Below are 20,685 nucleotides of genomic sequence, written 5' to 3'. Positions count from 1 at the left end.
ACGCAATATTTAGTTTTAGACATAGTCGTGAAACGCAAATATTGCCTCTTCCTCATCGCTACAATCGTGTAAGTTGTCGGATATTAAGTTCTCATAGAAAGCGTGATGCATTGGTGGAACGTACTGCAGTAGAGCCTTGATATCATTCAATTTGCTAGCTTTTATTGGTTTTTGGTTCTCGTACTTTTGAGGCAAACCTATTGCATGCAGTTCGAGAGTGTTTCTCACGGCGAACTTTACCCTTAACAACATTTATCACACTAAAATCCTCTACATCACTATATGAATTTTTAACAAAATATTTCCATGGATGCTCGCATGTTACTTTTAACACTGCAATGCGAGAAAACCGAACTGGGTGCTTGCTCTCAGTAACTTTTCTGTTACACACTTTAGCAAACAAAGGCTTCGCTGTAACAAAATCGCTCTGCTGCATTTCCGTAACATGAAATGGTTTCCGTGATGTTTTTGATTGTTTTATAACATCAGCCCACTCACTTGGTGTAAACACGTACTTCTGTAGACGCTTTTTCTTTTCAATAAGACCAAAGTCCCTGTCACAAGGTAGGTAGCTATGGCCAGAAACAAGATATTTATGTTCAACTGTTTTGACACATTGTTTATGTATAAGCTGTAACCAAAATCCCACTAACGAAATGTTTTTATTCTGTCCAAAGCAATTGTCAGAATACACGATTAGTCTGTCCACATTATGTAGGGTTTCATTAAATTGTGTATATTTAAGTAGACATGATATCACTTTATCTGCCCCACGACCTGCGATGTTTTCTGGCCAAACAAACATATACGCATCTTCGGTAGTGCAATCATGTACACAGAAGTTATATGTCCACAACTGTCGTTTATAAAACCCTTCCCCTGTGTGAATATATGGTGTTGGCAATGCCTGTTGCATGTCAAACGCAATCACTTTAATATTACTACCATCTTTCTTTGATTCCTCAATATCGCATTTTAACTCATGGTATGCCTTTTCAGCTTTACTTTGGTGCAGGTCAAGTTGGCACTGGAGAGCTTGTTTGTCCTTATCATCAGCTGACTGTATTTTGACCTTCAGTAGGTCACAAACTTTGCATGTGTCACTCGCAGGCTTGCAAAAACTTAGGTTAAACTGTGTATTAAATATTTCCCGGTATATATACTCACTCACAACACTTTCCCCATTATGCTCCCTCTTCAACCAATCAACATAAAGTTTGTACATAGTTGCAATGTTCAGACCTTCAGATAGAAATGCTTTGTGTGGTGTTTTCTGTCGTGAGTAATGACTGGCACGTTTCGGAAAGCTACCTATATGTTCTTTCACAAAGTCTATCTGAGCCTGCGACGTTTTGTTAGGCCTCGCAGTATGTTTAGCCCTGTTATCATGCTTAGGTACACCTTCAGTTTGTTTCATTTTCACAGCACGAGAAAGTCTACCATTACTAATGCCTAACAAAGAAATAAATGCTTCCTTACACACATTTTTATCACTACCACCAACACGCACACAATACTCACGTGTATACTGACGTCTGCTCTTGTCTTTGTCCATACCATACCTTTTCTTCACAGACTTAACTTTAACACAACCATTTATGAACGCATTTTGCATACTAAAGTCAGCAAGACTCCAAAAGTTTTGAAACAATGTTTTACGAGCACTTTCACCAATACTTTCGTAACATTTTTTCACACAGCTGCATGGCGGACCAGGTTGACGGGCAGATATTTTCTTTCCTGTGCTACTTGTATATTCCTGTCCACTGTTTCTTTTGTTCTTTTTTACATTCCTTGACCATTGTTGTTCATTTCGTTTTCTCTTTTTGCCCCGATATTGTTCTTCTTTAGACATACCAACTTCAAGATTGGGACTTTCTATGTCCACAGACTGTCTATTGTCCGCCATATTGTTTGTTTTGACATGTGACCATTCTCTCTCTCCTGATTGGCTGAATTGGGTTAGACCACTGTTGCACTCAGCTATTTATACAATTTACTTAGGGCAAAAAATCACAAAACTTGTACGCATTAAAACTATCACATTTTGGTCTAACCAATATCATGCCTAGATAGTCTTTCATGTGAACAACAGATTGCACTTCAATACAGAAATTCGTGGTAGAGAGGGTTAGACCACTCTTGCGCTGAGCTCCTCAATTGCACTGATCTTATGAGCACGCCGGTTCATGGTTTTGCCCTCCGTGGTCCAATGGTAGCGTACCAAATACTACTTACTAGGTCAAGTACTTGACTTTATCATACGTTCTTTAGGTAACTACGGCTCAGGCTGTATGGATGATGATGGGATGAATTGGTGGAAAGAAAACAGTGGGAGGAAGCGGGACCACCCCAGAAACTCCCACGCACACGATGTTTGTCCACAACAAAGCTCACATAGCATGAGTAGAGATTGATCCGACGACGTCTAGCACCAGATGTGAGTGTTTTTTCTACTGAGCCACTGTTCTCCCTCGTAGATCAAGCATCGGTTCACATTCTACGCAGACCGGCCATAATAACTAGAATTTCTCCATTTTATTCTGTACTTAGAAGGTAAATTCGGTACCACCAGATATGTCAACTCTGACGCAAAGTCGTAGCACTTGTAGTAGTATTAGCAGTGATCGTAGTAGTAATAAGTAGAAGTAGTAATAGTAATAGTATTACCAGTATATCGCAGTCTTGAATAAAGAGTCAGTTTCCCAAACACATTACGATTAACATAGGCTGACAGTAAGACCGTACAAACACGGCAAAAATAGAGGTAGTGGAGGACATTAAAAAACAAATAGGCTGACAACATTAATTTCCGAACCGTTTTTCAGAGTATCCGGGCCGAGCCGGGCCGGCCCGATATGTGCCCGGCCCGGTCCAGTTTGATATTACTTGAAACGGGTCGGGCCGGGCTTCTTCTTAGGAAACACCCCCCAGAAATATGGACGAGTCTATTTAACCTAATCAAGTTGAATATAAATGAATAAAAATTGTTAAATAAAATACTTATTATGGACATGAAAAGAAAGAAGAAATAATTAATGTATGTTGTTAACAGTAATAATATTGGATTATGTGAATTAAAGTAATAACAGGTTGTAGTTATGACGATGTGTTTCTTCCCTGCCTCGTGGTTCCGTAGGTAGTGGGAGGTCAGTTGTGACCTGTCGCTGCTTCCGCTGGGTGTTGCTGCGAGTGACTGCCGTTCGTTTTTGCTTTGAGTATTTGTTGAATGGCCGAGTCCAGGAGGGATTTTGTTGAAGGAACCTGTCGTTGTTTGTTGGTTGTTGGTTCTGTATTTCTTTCCTGAATTTATTAACATTGGGCACAGACAGAGAAGGAAATAGGAGGGTGAGCAGATTGCGGATAATTAAAGGTAAGAAACCAGTTTTGTTAACTTCCTTTCCTATCCTTTCTGTGTCTTTGTGACAGTTAATGCATGTGTTCGGTTGTGTTATTTGCTCCATTTGGTTGATCAGTCTAATTTGTTAAAGGAAATCGAACTCGGATCCGTTTCTGTAAATTGAATGAAAGTAAAAATTCCAGAAATTGCAAGACAAGCTTTAAGAAAGACTAATGTATTCAACTATTTAAGTAATCATTACTTAAGTTACTAGCGTATGCGGTTTATTGCTGCCTCGTTTCTATTTAGTAATTAGTTCCGAAAATACTACCTTACGTCATTTGTTGCTACATCGTTCATAAATTAGTAAGTTGTCAAATCGTTAAAAGTCTTGATTAAATTGGACAATCGATCTATTAAAGGTGTTGTATATTGTATCTTGAATTAAATATTAATTATTGTAAGGTAAATTGCATAATTGAAGGAAATTATCACTGCATACATATTCAATTCAATCTTTAATTCTAATTATTTATTCAGCTGTTTTGATTTTTGAATTATTGTTAATAAATTGTTATCAGATAAAAATTTAGCTCTGATTTGCCATAATACTTTTAAAAACTGAATAATATTAAGTCTTGTTTTCTGGAAATTTTCACGGCTGCTTGCGGTAACCTTAGTGGATACGAGCTTCTGGTCTTGTGGGGTAGGGATTCCTTTTTTTTTTTTTTTTTTTTTTTTTTTTTTTTTTTTTTAAATTTAAAAATTCAGTGTTGAGTCCTATCGGACCGAGATTGAGGGGCATTATAATGACCACTACCGGGCAATCTGCTGACTTCTACCGGCCTGAACGAAATGCTTTGACTAATCATGCAATCGTCCGATACGGTAGCGCATCGTTGCCCCATGCTTCCTGCAACCCTTCACAATAATGATTTGCACTTTTGCCACCGATCATTGTTTAAGTTTCGTCAACATGCTTCTGAGCATCTCACACAACACTGGCTATTTTAACCACGTCATGCGTATAGTCTCCTCCTGGCAGTGTTACCAGTACTGTATTTACAACCCATGTTAAGTTTTAGAAAGTCTAACTTAAAATAAAGTGTTAAACTTTGGTTGAAGAATTTCCTTGTATTCACTTTAAAATAAACTGCGCGACAACTCACTAACAAACGTATATGCACAAACGGTTGCAAGTATTTAGGCGATACATCACTACATTAACTTAAACGAAGGACTACACCTTTACTGAGGATGAAATTTTCAATGGAAACCCCCATTTTCATCACCGAATTATTACTATTATTTACATAAATATCCACCGAAATGATGTTTATAATTATTCATTATTCAAATATGTTATCGGTAAGCTAAACACAGTGTCTGTGGATTTTCTAGCTATTCTCCCGTTCCCACCCACTTTCTCCATTCCAACATTATATGCATTATTAGCACAGTCTCCCTTAATCTCGGTGCGTAATTGTGGGACGTTAAAAAAAAAAGTTAGCGGTAAGTGGGACGTTAAAAAAAAAACAGTTACCGGTAAGTGTAACTGTATTTGAAATTGTAATATCCTACTAGATTAAGAATATAAGCGTATTTGAGGCTATTATGTTTGTTACCAACTATCCACCAGGATATGGTTTATGTATTTTGTTTTCACAACGTTACAAGTAAGATTGACTATTTCGGCAGTGTTTCTTCGTAATATAATGGAAATACGAAATGTGATTAAAACAACCGTCTGTGTGAGTATTTGTTTATGTAAAAATTACGCTGATGAAGGTGGGGTTTCCCACTGACAATTTCGGCATCAATAAATATTTAGATGCATTTCCAAGTTAATAATCATGCGTCAGTTTAGTTTCTTTACTAGTCACATCAATCCATTTACTTCTACAAGAGAAGTGATTTTTCGGTTATGTGGTACTCGAAACGTATTTTCTTTATAAATCTGGACATCAATAGTCCTCATGAGAATACAAAAGTTATTTCAGATGACGACACAAAGCCGAAATACATTTTTACGAAGCTTAATGCTCACTTAGCTGCAATAATCGTTCGTATTTAGACATGGTAATTCATTTCTATTAATCTTTACATCTAGCGTTAGGATAATCTATTTTATATATCTTACTTATAGAACCACCTTTTCTCCCAGCCATATTTTCCTCGATCTACTTCTTGGGTTTCTTACTATAACGTTTGCTTCATATATTTGTTTCAATATTCCAATTTCTTTTATTCTTAAATGTCCAGTATTGTATCTTCTGTATTTTTTCTTCTAATAGAGTAACTTTTATGATTTCTCTTATTATGATATTTCTTTCTTATCTCTTCTAGTCTTACCTTTTATTTTTGTTCAAGATCTCATCTCTGAGCCCTGTGGTTTCTTTTGTTGGTTTATATTTAAAATCCGGCAGCATTCAGAAGAATATTTTACTGGTTTATAAACAGTTTTTAAAATTCTTTTTGTTACTTATCTTTCACTCGGGAACTGTAACTTTAATCGATTACAACATATTTCTGTTGCCGCTACTCCAGTAAAAAGTTCTCTATTTTACCTTCTTTATTAACCATTTTAAAAGTTATATACTTGTTCTATTGTTTCATTATTTTAAATTCATATTTTTATCTTCAGAAATTATCATCGATTTTGTTCTGTCTATGTTTATTTTTAGACTTCCCTTTGCCAACAGCTCCTCCTGAAGCTTATTTTTTTTCTTTCTTCAGATATAGCTATTCGCATTATATTGTGTGCAAATGTTTAGCTCTGGAAACAGTTACAGATTTCATAACAGTTATTTGGCTTTCCAGACCGGAGCATATTGTTTCTTCCCAAATTCACTCATGATGAGTCAAAAGCGAAAATTATGTGCCCCATCATGCATCAAAACATGAAACAACGCATCATAGACGTCCACATTGACCACTCGGTTGAGAATGTTTACATTACAAACAAGCATTCACAAATGGAAAACTTGTTTCACCATATTCCTAATGTTATTTATGAGCTGAATATAGTTAATATTTCCATGTTCCTCTTTCAGCAGCGAAGCAGCGTGAGACACAGGGTTACTACTTATTGTATGATCCAATCGATGCGTACTCCCGCTAGGAATAAAACTAGAGGTCTCTCGCACCCACAACTCTTGGACAACTGCATGCTGATATAACTAATTTCTTAGTCCAAAATGTAACAGACTTCACTTTATGCAAACTTTCCTATAGAAATAAAATAAAGCTTTGTTACCATGTGTTTGTGTGATTACTGTAGTCCAACATTTCATGTGGTCTTCCTCAAGCCCTTATACATACAGTGCGAACTTTCTAAATCTTGATGATGTCCTTTTTTTTTTTTTTTTCCTTCTTGTTACCTAATTTATATTGCAATTTCTGGGACAACACTGAATATGCATTACTTAATCCTTCGGCATTTTTTTGATATAGGTCTTAAAATGAAAAGACTCTAAATGTATCACATCTAAATAGTGCTAATGAATAAACTACTCTTTGCTTTTATGTGACATTATCCAAATTTAATGAAAGATTTTAGATTAATGAGACACAAACCAATGTTACAACTTCGAGATTTGGCTATTATGAATTTATGTGTTCCCATTGTTTGTCAAGACATACTTTGTCCAAATTTAATCCAGGTTTATTTCTAATGCAACATGATTCAAAGACTAAGCTTTCAACGAAAGACGAAGTTTTGTGAAGAATTTTGACATCTTTACTAGTATGTTTTGAATCCTGCAAATGTTTTGATAACCTGAAACAGTTTTATCCTGTTGTTTGGACAAGTCAATCACGCAAACCCAAGATAACAAAGCTTTATTTATACAATCAGTCATTATAGAAGGAAAACGCCTAGTTGACATCTACAATTGACAACTTGGGATGAATCATGAGATATAAATTACATTATAGAACATTCTTAATATTAACCATAAAACAAACTGAATTCAATTTCAATTATCACTTCGTACATTCACTGGAACTAATGAATTTATTTTCCAGTGTGGAATTTTATAACCCACCTGAAAAACAGATCTTTGTTGGCGATGTGTAAGAAATCGAAATCCACAAATTTCGCAGACATCTGAATTCGAAGTAGAGAGCCATTTCTCAATACAGCTTACATGAACCAATCCAAGAGTACCCATACACTGACACGGTGAAACTAAGTCTTCCACAACTTCACCTAAAAAATAAAAGTATACTACTGTGAACGAAATGCGATAATTTTACAAGAACAGCAATTATTTTCAGTTTGAAAACAAACTTTGCCAGTAGCACAAAGGTTTGTCTGTGAGTGACCCAAAGATTTGCCAATGTGGTTAGTAACATTGTGAAACACGTATTCTTAAACATTCCACGCTCAACAATATCGGATATTTCCGCAACGTGGATATCACTAGTTTTATTACCAAGGGGACATTCAACTAATACTTTTTTTTTTTTTTTTTTTTTTTTAAATATGCTGGCTTTAACTCCGTAAAACAATACCACCCAATACTGAAACTTAACGACATAAACAAATAGAACTTTCCTGGTTTCATCATCTATACAGGTAAGCTTTTGCAAGCACACAATACATGTACACTCATGTCCAAAATAACTGTCGCATATCTATAACTGTCTTCTTGTAAGAATATAATTTCATAATGATTTTGCAGGGTACTTTTAATACTGATACTATGTGTATAATCGGGAAATGCATATTCGTAGTAAATTTCATAGGAAAAGAATTATAAATACGGAAATTAGAGTGAGTAAAACAAAATTTTGCTAACTGGACAAGAAAATATTATTTTCGTTTTCTTGTTCTTATTTACTGCTCTTTTAACATGAAATTTGCCACATACATGTCTTTGCCGATTATACACATACTAACATCATAAGATATACCGGGCGAATTCGTTATCAAATTATATTTCTACAACAACATATTTATAGACATGCGACAACAATTTTGGACATGAGTGTACGTAAAATCCGAAAAGCCTCTCCTCACCGAAACTAATGTTTGGACAAATTTCCTCCTTAAAGCATTTTAACTTATGCTCTACTCGAAAAGGCCTTTAATCTGAAATTCCATACACTTCCAAACCGGCTTCAAAACTAATTATTCTTTAGACACTTTTAGGTCTGAATTTCATATATTATATTGCACAAAGAATTACAAAATTTCACACACTTTAGCAATTCTCTGTGTTAATGCAACTTCAAAATGCTAATGTAAATTCCTATTAGCCAGAAATCGCAGAGTTATTTTTCTTCCATACATACTGTTTGAAAAGATACGTGTTTCATTATTTTTCTGCTATAAATTAAAACATTCCAAGCATTTTTAAAATTTGCAAAACACCGATTTTCACCTACTTTTGTCACTCAACCGTTACGTCCTCGCGCGTAGTGAGACTTCAAGGGCCATAAAGCATGTTTGACCTAATCTCTCTGACTACCAACACGCACGTCGGCAGGACGAAAAGTTATATACATATTTGTTAGACTAGCTGCATACTTTTAACAATTCTATATCACATCTTTTGCTGGAAATTAGAAAATAGCAATGGATTTTGGATAATACTACAAAATACAGGTAAAACACTTACACGTACATCATAATAATTACTGAAAATTATAACAATTTTCAAACTGCTACTTTTGTTACTTTTAGTAATTGTGTCTACAGTTTAGTATTAAAAAAATGTTAGAATTGTCATCAACTACGAGGCTTACTCTGATTGAAGTTCTAGGAGCTTACAAGGAAATCTATTGACCAAAAATGAACAATGTTTAAAATATATCTGATATTTTGACAAGATGAATTAAAGTTTTTCTTCTTACTTAATCGTTTGATAAAATACTATTTTAGATTGGTGCAACTGGAATCGTTAGAACTAAGGAATTTCCGTACTGGTAAATAAAAATCAATCATTTTAAATAAGACACACTCCAAAATCTTGAATCGTCTTACCATTACTGGATTGTCACCAAAGCACACAAAAGAAAAACGAAGAAACTCAGAAAAAAGATAAGGCACAAGTATGAATATCAGGTCGACGAAAGATAATAAATTCAATACTGGTAGAGTTTCAACACAAGGCAATACTAGGAAAGACAAATTTTTCTCTCTTTGCTCTTTCACCTTACTTCCAAGCGATTAAAAATTAAAACTGCTTTGTGACTTCTAGAATTTAGTTAACTTTGCTTGTTATGCACTTCTTTATGCAGAAAAAATATGAAAGTACGTTTACTTTTCTTCTAAATTCAATTATGTGTAATGCGATGTGTACATGTATCTATACAATTGCCTCTTGAATTTTAAAATATGCATTAATAAAATACTAAATATAAGTGAAACCTGCTTTTTAAAATTCAATTCAACCGAAGCCAAATAAAGAACATCAGAAGAAAAAGCAACTTACCTGATTAATATGACGTGGGTCCACCATTAGTCTGCAGAAAAGCTCTGATTTGTTTCGTGAATTGGAGACATATAAGTGTTTCAAGAAGAATACTGTCTCATTCCTCATGCAGGCAGCATTCAGTTCCAGAACTGATCCCAGCTGTCCAATAATGTTGAGGTATGGGGATTGTGCAGGCCAGGGAAGAAGATGTAGATCATCCCGATGTTCATTAAACCACGATTCAACAGCTTCTACGGCGTGAATTGGCGCAAAATTGAGTCATCGCCGGAAACAACATCTGAACCAAAGAATGCATGGATCACCTAAAATACCCACATAAAGTAATGGGTACTTTAAGTACAACCACAACACTCACGAAATATCAGGAAATTGTGGCCTCCAGCTTCAGAAAGCCGCCACTATGTCTCACGGTTGAGAGGGAACAATTCGGAGCATAAGCTTCTTTGGGCGTTCGTAATATAAAACATGAATTAGGTGAATAAGATGTTGGAAATAAGGTGAAAAGGGACTTACCAGACCACATTACGCGTTTCCACTCATCGGACGCATTTGTGTATACTCAGGACCAATTCTTCGCGTTACAGCATTGTCGGCAGTTTGGAAATTGCAACCCGAACGCGCAAATGTTCAAATTACGCATCGGAATGTGATTATTTCAGACTGTTCCAGGTGATAATTGAATTACGCAGTCATTTCTACCGCATCCGCTCTTTCATATTCGGTGATCGTTGCCAACCCAACATCTCTTTGATCCATTATTACTTTTCTCTATTATTGTTTCGCCATTAGTCTAGGCTGTCATCAACTTGAACGCTATTCCTTACAACACACCTAACGCACGACCTTAAATACACTTGCGCCATTTAACCCCGAATCAAAATTTGGCTTCTTTGAAACTCACACAGGTCTCCCATTATACATCATCACCGTGCTTCAACACATGACTCTGGTGTACCCCGCCTGATGCGCTACACTCACCACGGACATCATTTTACGCGATACATACCATCTCATACAGCTTACGTATTGCAAATTACATGTATTTTAATTATTTTGGTAACATGTATATATCGAATGGAATAGATGATTGCTATATATGTATCTTTAAATTTATGTTTTCAGCTCTATTTTACCTTCCTTGAGTAAATGTCTCTCACTGAATTTAGTTCCGACATTTTAGAATTCATTCCTTACCTTCGTGACATATCCTGCAAATAGATCCTGTACTTGAGATACGTTTCTCAACGATTTCATGGAAAAGCGGTGAGCGTCCATCGGAACTTGTAATGCGAGTTTTAATTACATCCTCTGGCTGTGGGAGAAAATAAATATATACATATAAATAGACAAAATATATTTCACTTACATTAACAGCAAAACACAAGCTTAGTGACCTTATCCAAGTAAATGTCATACATGAAGTATATACTAATTCCTTGTCGACTTCTGACAAATGAAAAGGTTCTACAAAAAATATCAAAATGTAAAACAAAAATCTCTACCAAATTTGAATTTCGAGCTAATGACTTACTGAAAATAAAGAAACAGCATGCTCTAAATAAATCATCTGTTTGACATTTTCTTATTTGGGTGCGAAAGTTACTCAAGAGCAGGGTTGTTAGAGTATTCCCCAGCCCAAATTCCCCCCTTTGGGGGGGGGGGGGGAAACCCACAATACTTCTCCAAAAGAAACACCTTCAAAAATATCCTACAAAACTTGGATTGAAATTGCCTTAAAATATATACTTATCAAGGGACAATCATCGAACATGAATATCATTGTAGAAAAAAATGTTTAAGAATCATGCATAACGAATTTTGTTTGTGCTCGATCAAACTCGTTACGGTGTTCAACTGTAATCTAATATAAAAAATAAAAAGGATTTTGTGATTGCATCACGGAGAAATGGGCATACCATCTGGAATGAATTCTTGCATGTAGTTATCACGAACCTCGAACTGGGCTTTTATCATGTAACTTTGATTAAAATGTGTATTCTAAGGAGAGGAAATGAAATTTTTGAGTTTTACGTCCCACGGTTGTGCCAGTTAGGCTAAAGGAGACGGTGAAGATGAGTAATGAATGAAATGGTGGAATGAAGAAAGTGGGAGGAAACGGGAGAACCCCGAGAAAACCCACGCACACGGTGTTTGTCCACCACAAAGTGAACTTTGTGGTGGACAAACACCGTGTGCGTAGTTTTCTCGGGTTCTCCCATTTCCTCCCACTTTCTAAGGAGAGGGGACAGCGGAGTGTCACAATCTATGTGAAAAATTGAGTATATCACGATCCTGTCAAGTTAGGAAGATAAAACTTGGTACATATACTCTTCAATAAAAGTAAGTGGACCAGTGTCCCAGTGTTTTTGTGAATTCCTGTTTTAAGCGGGAAAGTCCACAGCTCCAATACTATGGGACCTACCGTAGTCGGGTAAAGACTTCAATTAGGAACTAATAGGTGTGCTATCCACAAATACATGTTTCAAAATCCTAAGGCACTCACCCAACAATTTTTATAGAGGTTGTTGGTGAGAACTTCATATTATATGCCTCTAGCCAAACTGCCTCTATAAAAATTGTTCCGTGAGTACCTTAGGATTCTGAAACCTGCATTGTTAGATGGCGCACACATTAGTTCCTTAGTGAAGTCTTTACTCGACTACGGTAGGTTTCATAGTTTTGGAACCATGGACCTTTAAAGTTCATTTTTTCATGTTTTCATCAGCTTATAACTCCGAAAGGAAATATTTATGCACCCAGGTTGGTCTATACTTTCTGTTTTATTTTGGTATCAGGAATCACTTCCCAAATGATGATGATGATGTTTTGAAACAACTTATATATTTCTTTTTTAAAAAATCCATTCAATAAAGCAATTTCTTATCTCTGGTTCCTGAATTTGAAAATGAAATCTTTTAAGTCCCACGGTTATGCCGGTTAGGCAAGATGAGACGGTGAAAATGAGAAATGAGCGAAATGGTCGAATGAAGAAAGTGGGAGAACCCCGAGCACGGTGTTTGTCCACCACAAAGTCCACATGGCGCGAGCTGGGATCGAACCAGGGACCCCAAGCACCAGAGGTGAACGCTCTACCTCTGAGCCTGTCATGTTTTGAAGGAAACTGAAGGAATCTTGAGTCAGGAGGCTGGCCTAGGAATTAGAATTCAAAGTGCAATAGGATAGTTTATTCCTATTCTATATTATATAGAAGTATCTATCTTTGTTACTCTACAAAACTGTCTACTTCTTTCATTTTAGTACTCGAAATATAAGCCAATGCCAATGGTACAAAACCATTATGAGAAATTCCAGAACCAAAGTGGCGTGTTCTCCTTTTAGGGCTTGTAGAACCTTTAGAGATACAACTACTACAAAATTCTCAACTGTTTTTCTATAAAAAACACTAAACACTGCAATCAAGACATCAGCCACTAAACATTATTTTTTCAACAGTTTTGTATACACGTCAAATCTCTTCCGACTAATCTGGCTTACTAAGAGTAAAACATTAATATATATCCTTTTTCTCTTCCCCAAAACAGTCAAAATCGGGTTTTGTAAGAGATATTGCAGCCTTTTCAAATGCATATCCATTGATAACTTCAGTCAAAACTTGTGGATGAACAGGTGAAAATTTTACAATATTTGGATAAGAGGGAATTTAACGCATCACTTGAATCAAAGTTTAAAATCCCAGCTTTAGAAGGTGTTAATATTGTGTATTTCTAACATTTTACTGAGAAAGATTTAGCCAACAATTTGTACATAATTTATGTTTCTTCTCTCAACAATATTGTATTATAATAAGGATCGAAATACAAAATTTTACACTTCTGTTTTGAGAAAATGTGTGGAATTTCCCTTTATTCCCTCTAGAGAAAGTGAAAATTTCCTCAATTTTCACACAATAAGAACAACTAATTAAATATCTTTTCAACGAGGTACGGTTCATATCTCAGCTGTGTTTACAACCTGTATTATAGTCAGTTAAAGCGAATGCTAGGTCTCCTCGAAATCTTTTGGCATTGGAAATAGGTTATCCAATATGGCGGCCATAGTGATCAAACCCGACGAGGGACATTTTGGGACTTTCTCTGAGTTACTGTATGGAGTATCATGATCATTTTAGAAAAGGTTTCTGATTGTTTTTATGTTCCTTTTCCCTACATGTTGTAATAAAAATCTCAAAACTTAATTTTTCACTTCTGTTCTGAGAAATTTTGTAGAATTTCCCTTTTCTCCCTTTCGGGAGAATGTAAATCACCTTAATTTTTACACAATAAGAACATCTAATTATCTTTTCAATAAGGTATAGTTTATATCTCTGCTGTGTTTACAACCTATATTATAGTCAGTTAAAGTTAATGCTATGGTTTCCACGAAACCATTTGGCATTGGAAATAGGTTATCCAACATGGCGGCCATAGTGACCAAACCCGAATCGAGGTTCTTTGGGACTTTCTCTGAGTTACTGAAGAGAGTATCATGATCATTTTAGAAAAGGTTTCGGTTTGTGATTTTGAATGTCCGGGTTCAATCCTAATTGCACTGTACTATTTTTTGTCAGGCAAGATGTATAGTCTACCTGTTGTGGTCACCTTACACCGTACATCCTCAATACGAATCCAGAACACTTAACTTTACATAATATGCAACAGGTGGAAATGGGTCAGCTGAATAGAGAAACGTTACTTCATATCTCCTCAAAACATACGCCAGCCAGCACTTGTTATAGATTGGAGTCACGTGTCAACTTATGCCTGCCGTTGCTAACTTATCGAATTCGGTATTTGTTGCAATGAACTCCCGCAATACGAAAATATGATACATAAAAAAAAGTAAAGGCCGAAAATTTTTTAAGTGGGGTTGGCAACACTAAGGAAGTTAAGCATGCCCTAGTGTTATGTGCTTCCAACAGAGAAATAATCGTGCGAATGGAGTTGCGTACGTCCGATAGCAGTAGGGTGAAATGGCTGCCTTTATGTAAAATCCCGTCAAATGTGAAGTAAGAGGTCATGCGACTTCTGGACCCAAAGGAAAGACGCAGCTAACATCCATCGGGAATTGTGTGTCATTTACGTACCGACAGTAATGATTGAACGCAAGGTCAGGCAATGGGGCTGGGAGTTTCGGGAAGGCCGTCTAAATGTTCATGATGAGCGTAGCGAAAGGTCTAGTGTTCAGATTAACAATCTAGTGAAACGCGTTAACGAGAAAGTGAGATCCAACTGCCGGTTCACAATAACTGAACTCAACAAAAAGTATCCGAAAAAACTTCCAGAAGTATCTGTGAAAACAGTGAATCGAATTGTAGCTGACACGCTGGGTTATGACAATCTGCGTGCAAAGTGGGTACCTAAAATGCTGACAGATTTTCTCACATAGGAGATGAAACCTGGATATCGTAAGGCCACGGGGAGTCGAAGCAGCAATCAATGCAATGGAAACACTCTAATTCTCCTAAAGCGAAGAAATTCAAATAAATACAATTAGTTCACAAAATCATGGCAATTGTGTTTGGGACTAAAAGGATGTGGTTTTATGAAATTCTTGGAATTAGGACCAACAATTACAGCAGATGTATATTGTCAAACACTAAATAGTCGGCGACGTGCCATTCAAAATCAGTGGAAAGTAATGCTGTGGTCTGGAATTATTATGATCCATTAAAATACCCTCCCACATACACAGCTGCTCATACTGTCGAGATAATTCAAATATTTCGATGTGAATCATTCTATCCCTTTCCTCCCTCCCCCTACTGCCTCGACCTTGCTCCCAACAATTTCTTTCTTTTTTTCTCCACCTGAAAAAGTGTCTTGCATCAAGCGTTCCAACAACAGGGAAGTGCTACCAGTTCTGAACTGCCTGCACTCTCACGTGGCAGACTTTCACACAGAGAGTGTACGGAAGCTTGTGCCACGCTACTAGAAATATCTGAAGGTTTATGACGACTACGTCAGTTGAAAAATAGCCAAGGTATGTACTTGTATATCATTTTTTTCCCTCTCGTACCTTGACAAAACGCTTGGAAGTATCTGAAACTGCAGGCACGAACGCGTGCTCTTCTTGTGTTTCAGGAATTGTTTGTGCTTTGTTGGAGCGATCTGTGAATTATTCTTGATTGGCAAATGTAAAATACACATCAGTAAAGTTTGCCGCTGCCAAGTCAAAAAGCTTCCGGGGTGAAGAATTGTATTATCATATTGATCCTACTGATTTGCTCAGGCTCCCAACTTCTTTATTAAGCCACCAATCCCACCACAAGGCCCCTTTTCATAAGCTGCTGCAGCGAAATCAGCCTCTAGGCCAAAATCAGCTTTAAGTGGATGCACAGAGCACTAGATCCATCAGAACAGTAGTACATATATATTTTTCAGTATAAACTGGTTTCTCAGGAAGACAATACATTTCTGTTGGAAGCAGTACACAACCGTAGTGTTATGTTGAAGTGTTAGAACACAGATCTGAAAGTACTGCATAAGTAGCTTTACGATTGTAGCAACACGTCTGTGTAACAAGCGATAATCTAAAATAAATTAACAACTATTTAATCCACTCCTTAATTTATAATCTTAATTTAACGATTATTCATCGTATTTCCAAGACAAACATATGAAAATTAATTGTAACGATTGACACCATCTTAGCTGCAAACATTCTACTACAAGAAAGCACTTTTCACGACGACGAAGAAGAAGAAGAAGTAGTAGTAGTAATAATAACAACTGTTTTGATCAAGGTAACTTAAGCATAAAGCTAGTGTATCTTTCGTTTGAGAACGCTCAACAAGAGCTACTTTCACTCATTTTACGAAAGAATCAGGTTCACAGGTTAAACTAATTTCCGATTTCCCAACGCACTCAAGAAAATGCCCATTTCAGAAGCAAGAAACACACATAACTAGTCATTAGAATTAAATTATAAACTACACGAACTTGCTAATTTTACATAATTTACCCTAACAGCTTTTAAAATGCATTCGTAAATTGTCGATCTACTTTACCGACCTTACTTATGCAACAAAGTACTGAAAAAAATATAAGCGTAATTGTAAATAAATGTTAACTACAGTATAACTATAAATAAACTTACAATCTTACAGGAATTGCTGTTAGGCTGAGTTTTCAAGGCACTATGTAATGGTCCCACTCGATGAACTCTCTCGACATTCCCATTTGGCGGCGTATGTAGAATTGGCTGATCATTAAAAACGACTTTCGGCAACACATTCTTTTCCATTTCCATTATGATTCATTTATTCAGACAGTTTCTAACATGAAGTCAAAGGAATATACACTGAAAAGATAGAGAGAGAAAAGCAAAACTATCTTAAATAAAATCACTACAGAAACTTTTAATTAGTTTTAATTTTAATGTTTCTTTCAGCGTCGAGGCTACATGAGGCGTGTACTTATAGCTTAGTTACAGCTTTATTTAAGACTTTACAGGACGCACACAGAATTCCATTCTTTAGAATTCTTTTACACTCCACTTAGTTTTCATCGTATTTTAACTTAACTACGAGTAAACTTCAAAAGGCACCTAGCGTCAGTCGTGTACGAGCTTCCGTGCGGTTCGTATCGTGGTTTCAGTGGATCCCTGGTTTATAGGTTCTATCGGAAGCTTCAAAATGCAACGCTCTATCGAAGAGCGCTACGCCATCGAACTCAGTGTGGGGTTTGGAAAATCGGCTATGCAGACGTTCGCTATGATCCAGTAAGTGCTTGGGAGTGAAAGCCTGTCAAAAGTTGCTGTTTTTAGATGGCACAAGTGCTTCAAAGATAGTTGAGGGAGTGTGGAAGAGGAATACAGCGCAGGACGTCTGTCCACGAGCAGAACCGAGCACAATGTGCAATGTGTTGAACTCAGACCGGCATTGAATGATCGCAGACCGCGTAGGAATTGATAAAATGACTGTCCACATCACCAATGCCGAGGATTTGCAGATGAGAAAAATATGTGCCAAACTCGTCCTGAAAGCTTACCAGACGACCAAAGGCAAAACTGTGTTTTTGTTTGTGAAGATCTTTTGCAGCGCGTTCAAACAGACCGAGTTTTTCAACAACGTAGTTACCGGCGATGAAACGTGGGTGTTTGAGTAAAACCCAGAAACAAAACGTTGAAGTGTCGAATAGCATACAGTAGCAACCCCTCGTCAAACAGAAAGGTCGAATGAGCATGTGGAAAGCCAAAGCCATAGTCATTGTCCTCTTTGACGCCAAAGTTGTGGTCAACCACGAATCTATTACTGACAGACAGACCATCAAAGGTGCTTCCTACGTGGAAATGCTGAAAAGACTAAAGGGAAGGGTAAACCGAGTGAGGCAAGACATTGCTGCCAATTGGAAGCTACACCTGCTTCGTGGTCAGCTACTACCTGGTCCGGAACGGCATGGCAACAATTCCCCAGCCCTCCTACAGTCCCGATCTGGCCTCGGCTGACGTTTTCTGGTTCACCCGAGTGCAGACAGCCCTCAAAGAACATCGCCATGGGACCGTAGCAGAGCTCAAAGAGGCTTTAAACACTGCTTGATGGACAGTCTGAAAAAGAACTTTCAAGGTGCCTTCCAAGCGTGAAAAACTCGTTAGCAGAAATGTGTCGACACACAAGGGTCTTATCTTAATGATTTGTAGAATTTGGTCTCATTACTTTTTATACGAACCCGGTATATACGTAAAAATATATTTCGTCTTTATGAGAGAACTCGAAGTACTTGGAATTTAATATAAGAAGGAAATTAGTGAAAGAATCCTGATTTTTCAAATTATTACTACGAGTGTGCCTAAACTTCACGCACATGAGATATTATTATTTTTTTTTTATTTTTTATTAAGCTACGTGTGTCTGGTGGACACAGGAGTGGCACCAGAAACTTTGAAGGGAGAAATCTGCTTGTCATTTCATAATGCACTGTGTTATAATTTCCATTCTACAGATTGAGTAAAATGTCTGTATAATTCAATCTGATGTCGCTTGCATTTATTTTTAATATATGATTGGACAGTATGAAGTAGAAGTACACACTCTTGAAACACTGCAGTGCTCGAGTACCTTCCAGAATTCTTGTAAGGGTCGCAACACGTACACGAAAGAGAAATAACATGTAACGTACCCTTTTACCGGTACTTTACATTGTTATTGTTTTACCGGTATTTTACATTGTTATTTGTTGTGCTGTTGTTTTGTTAAATGGTCCCCATTTGGTATAGTCATGCCATTAGCTCGTATACATGTTTTATTTGTTTTTACGTGTTAGCTATTAATGTTAGTTATTCAAATGTTTCTTTACTGTTAATACAAGTCACCGGATGGTGAGGTTATTCTATGACTGTCCACTATATTTACGTATAACTAATATCAATTACAAATGATTTAATAATATATCGGATTCTTCTAAATTTGCTAGGTAGATTCTATTAACACTGCAATAGTAAAATGCTTATTTACATAACACTCACCCATGACGTAACATAATTAGTCGTGTCGATCATCGGTCCTTTGCATTCAATTGTCTTATGCGTGTAGCATGCTGTGCAGCATGCTGGGAAACAGGGCCAAGATGGCGATAATCGGGTGAGAAGACATGAAAATGCACTGGATGCCGATTGGTGTTCTTCAAGTGCATGGACAGACACGACTAGGTGAGAATTATCAATATTCTGTTCTTAGTTTGATGAATTATGTGTCTCATTAAATATATTATATATATTAATACTTCACTAAGTTCTTAAATTTCAGGGAAGTAATAACATCAAAATATTAAGTTTTACAATATAAAAAAATATGGTGTAGTTGAGTTATGTAGTCGCCAGGTATTGCATGATGCTCAGCCATTTTTACTGTGCTACAAAATAGGCGACCCCCTTCGGTCATCCATGATAATTTAAAATTTAAATACGTAAAACGTACTTTTAGGACTCAACCTCATCAAAATTTGTGTTTTGATCCAACCTAGAGATAATTGGAATAAAAGAATTGGATGCCGAAGGCTAAATTAATCTTTAACAATTTCGGTAAACGGTCGCCTGATGAAACCGCCTATGGATGCTGAAAATAGTAGGTGTCGGGTGGTTTAAAGTTGGATATATAATCGTCATTTCTTCGAAGTGTGCAGTTTCCATTCCGTAACGAAAAGGCAGAATCCGGAGAAGTGAGGAGGATACAACCAACGTGTCATAAGGTAAAAACTTTCCTTACTTATTTATCCTGAACCGGGAACCATTCAGATTGATGACAGCAAGGGTACCAGTGGTGATATAAAACCTAAACTATTTGCAACTTAATGACAGTTTGTGAAATTTTTATTCGGTACATCAATAGTACGACAAACATGTGTAAATAAAATCTCGTGTTGTGCCACGCATTTAACAGGATTATCGTAATACTTCCATTAATATAATTATTAAGACTAACATCATTATTGAATTTTTAGTATGCATTCGGTAAAATAAACTTAGCTTTCGGTACAGATTTCGAACGTGATGTCCTTATGTAGTTTCAAGGTTAGGTTAGTTATGCTCGACTTGTCGTTTTTTTTCTTCCTTTTCCTTAAATATATTGATCCATAGAATAAAATGTCATGTTCACAGTATAATCAGGAAAGGGCTAAATATTGATGTATTTTTTTTTTCTCTTCATATTCATTTGTATATATATATCATATTCATTTATATTAATAGTCAATGTAGTTTTTGTTATGTTAGAAAATGTGACCCAATGTCATAGAAACAAATTTAAGATATGCTACGAATATATGTTATGAAATGATTCCTAAGGAGGAATAATAATTGTAATAATAATGTAGTATATAGAAGTGGAGATGACATAAATGGGCACATATGCAGTGCGTGACGGAAGTGCACGGAGCATATTTTTCTTCATAATTCTTTTCTTCTTCA

General features: G+C 36.4%; 1 protein-coding gene across 2 annotated transcripts in view; it reads right to left on the bottom strand.

The window, feature by feature from the left end:
- LOC145672765 (E3 ubiquitin-protein ligase MARCHF3-like) overlaps positions 1 to 20,685 on the bottom strand; it is a 48,602-nt gene that overhangs the window by 19,052 nt on the left and 8,865 nt on the right. For both annotated transcript variants that reach the window (XM_081741929.1, XM_081741935.1), the window contains exons 2-4: positions 16,879 to 17,082; positions 10,978 to 11,095; positions 7,387 to 7,550 (exon numbers count right to left, since the gene is read on the bottom strand). In XM_081741929.1, the coding sequence (XP_081598055.1) occupies positions 7,387 to 7,550; positions 10,978 to 11,095; positions 16,879 to 17,031 (435 nt within the window). In that variant the 5' untranslated portion in view covers positions 17,032 to 17,082. The remainder of the gene's footprint in view (positions 1 to 7,386; positions 7,551 to 10,977; positions 11,096 to 16,878; positions 17,083 to 20,685) is intronic.

The sequence above is a fragment of the Thermobia domestica genome, chromosome 2 (genome assembly GCF_964235325.1).
Source record: "Thermobia domestica chromosome 2, izTheDome1.hap1.1, whole genome shotgun sequence".
In the NCBI taxonomy this organism is placed as follows: domain Eukaryota; kingdom Metazoa; phylum Arthropoda; class Insecta; order Zygentoma; family Lepismatidae; genus Thermobia; species Thermobia domestica.
The sequence above is the reverse complement of the archived record's forward strand: the minus strand, read 5'-3'. Positions and strand labels throughout refer to the sequence as shown.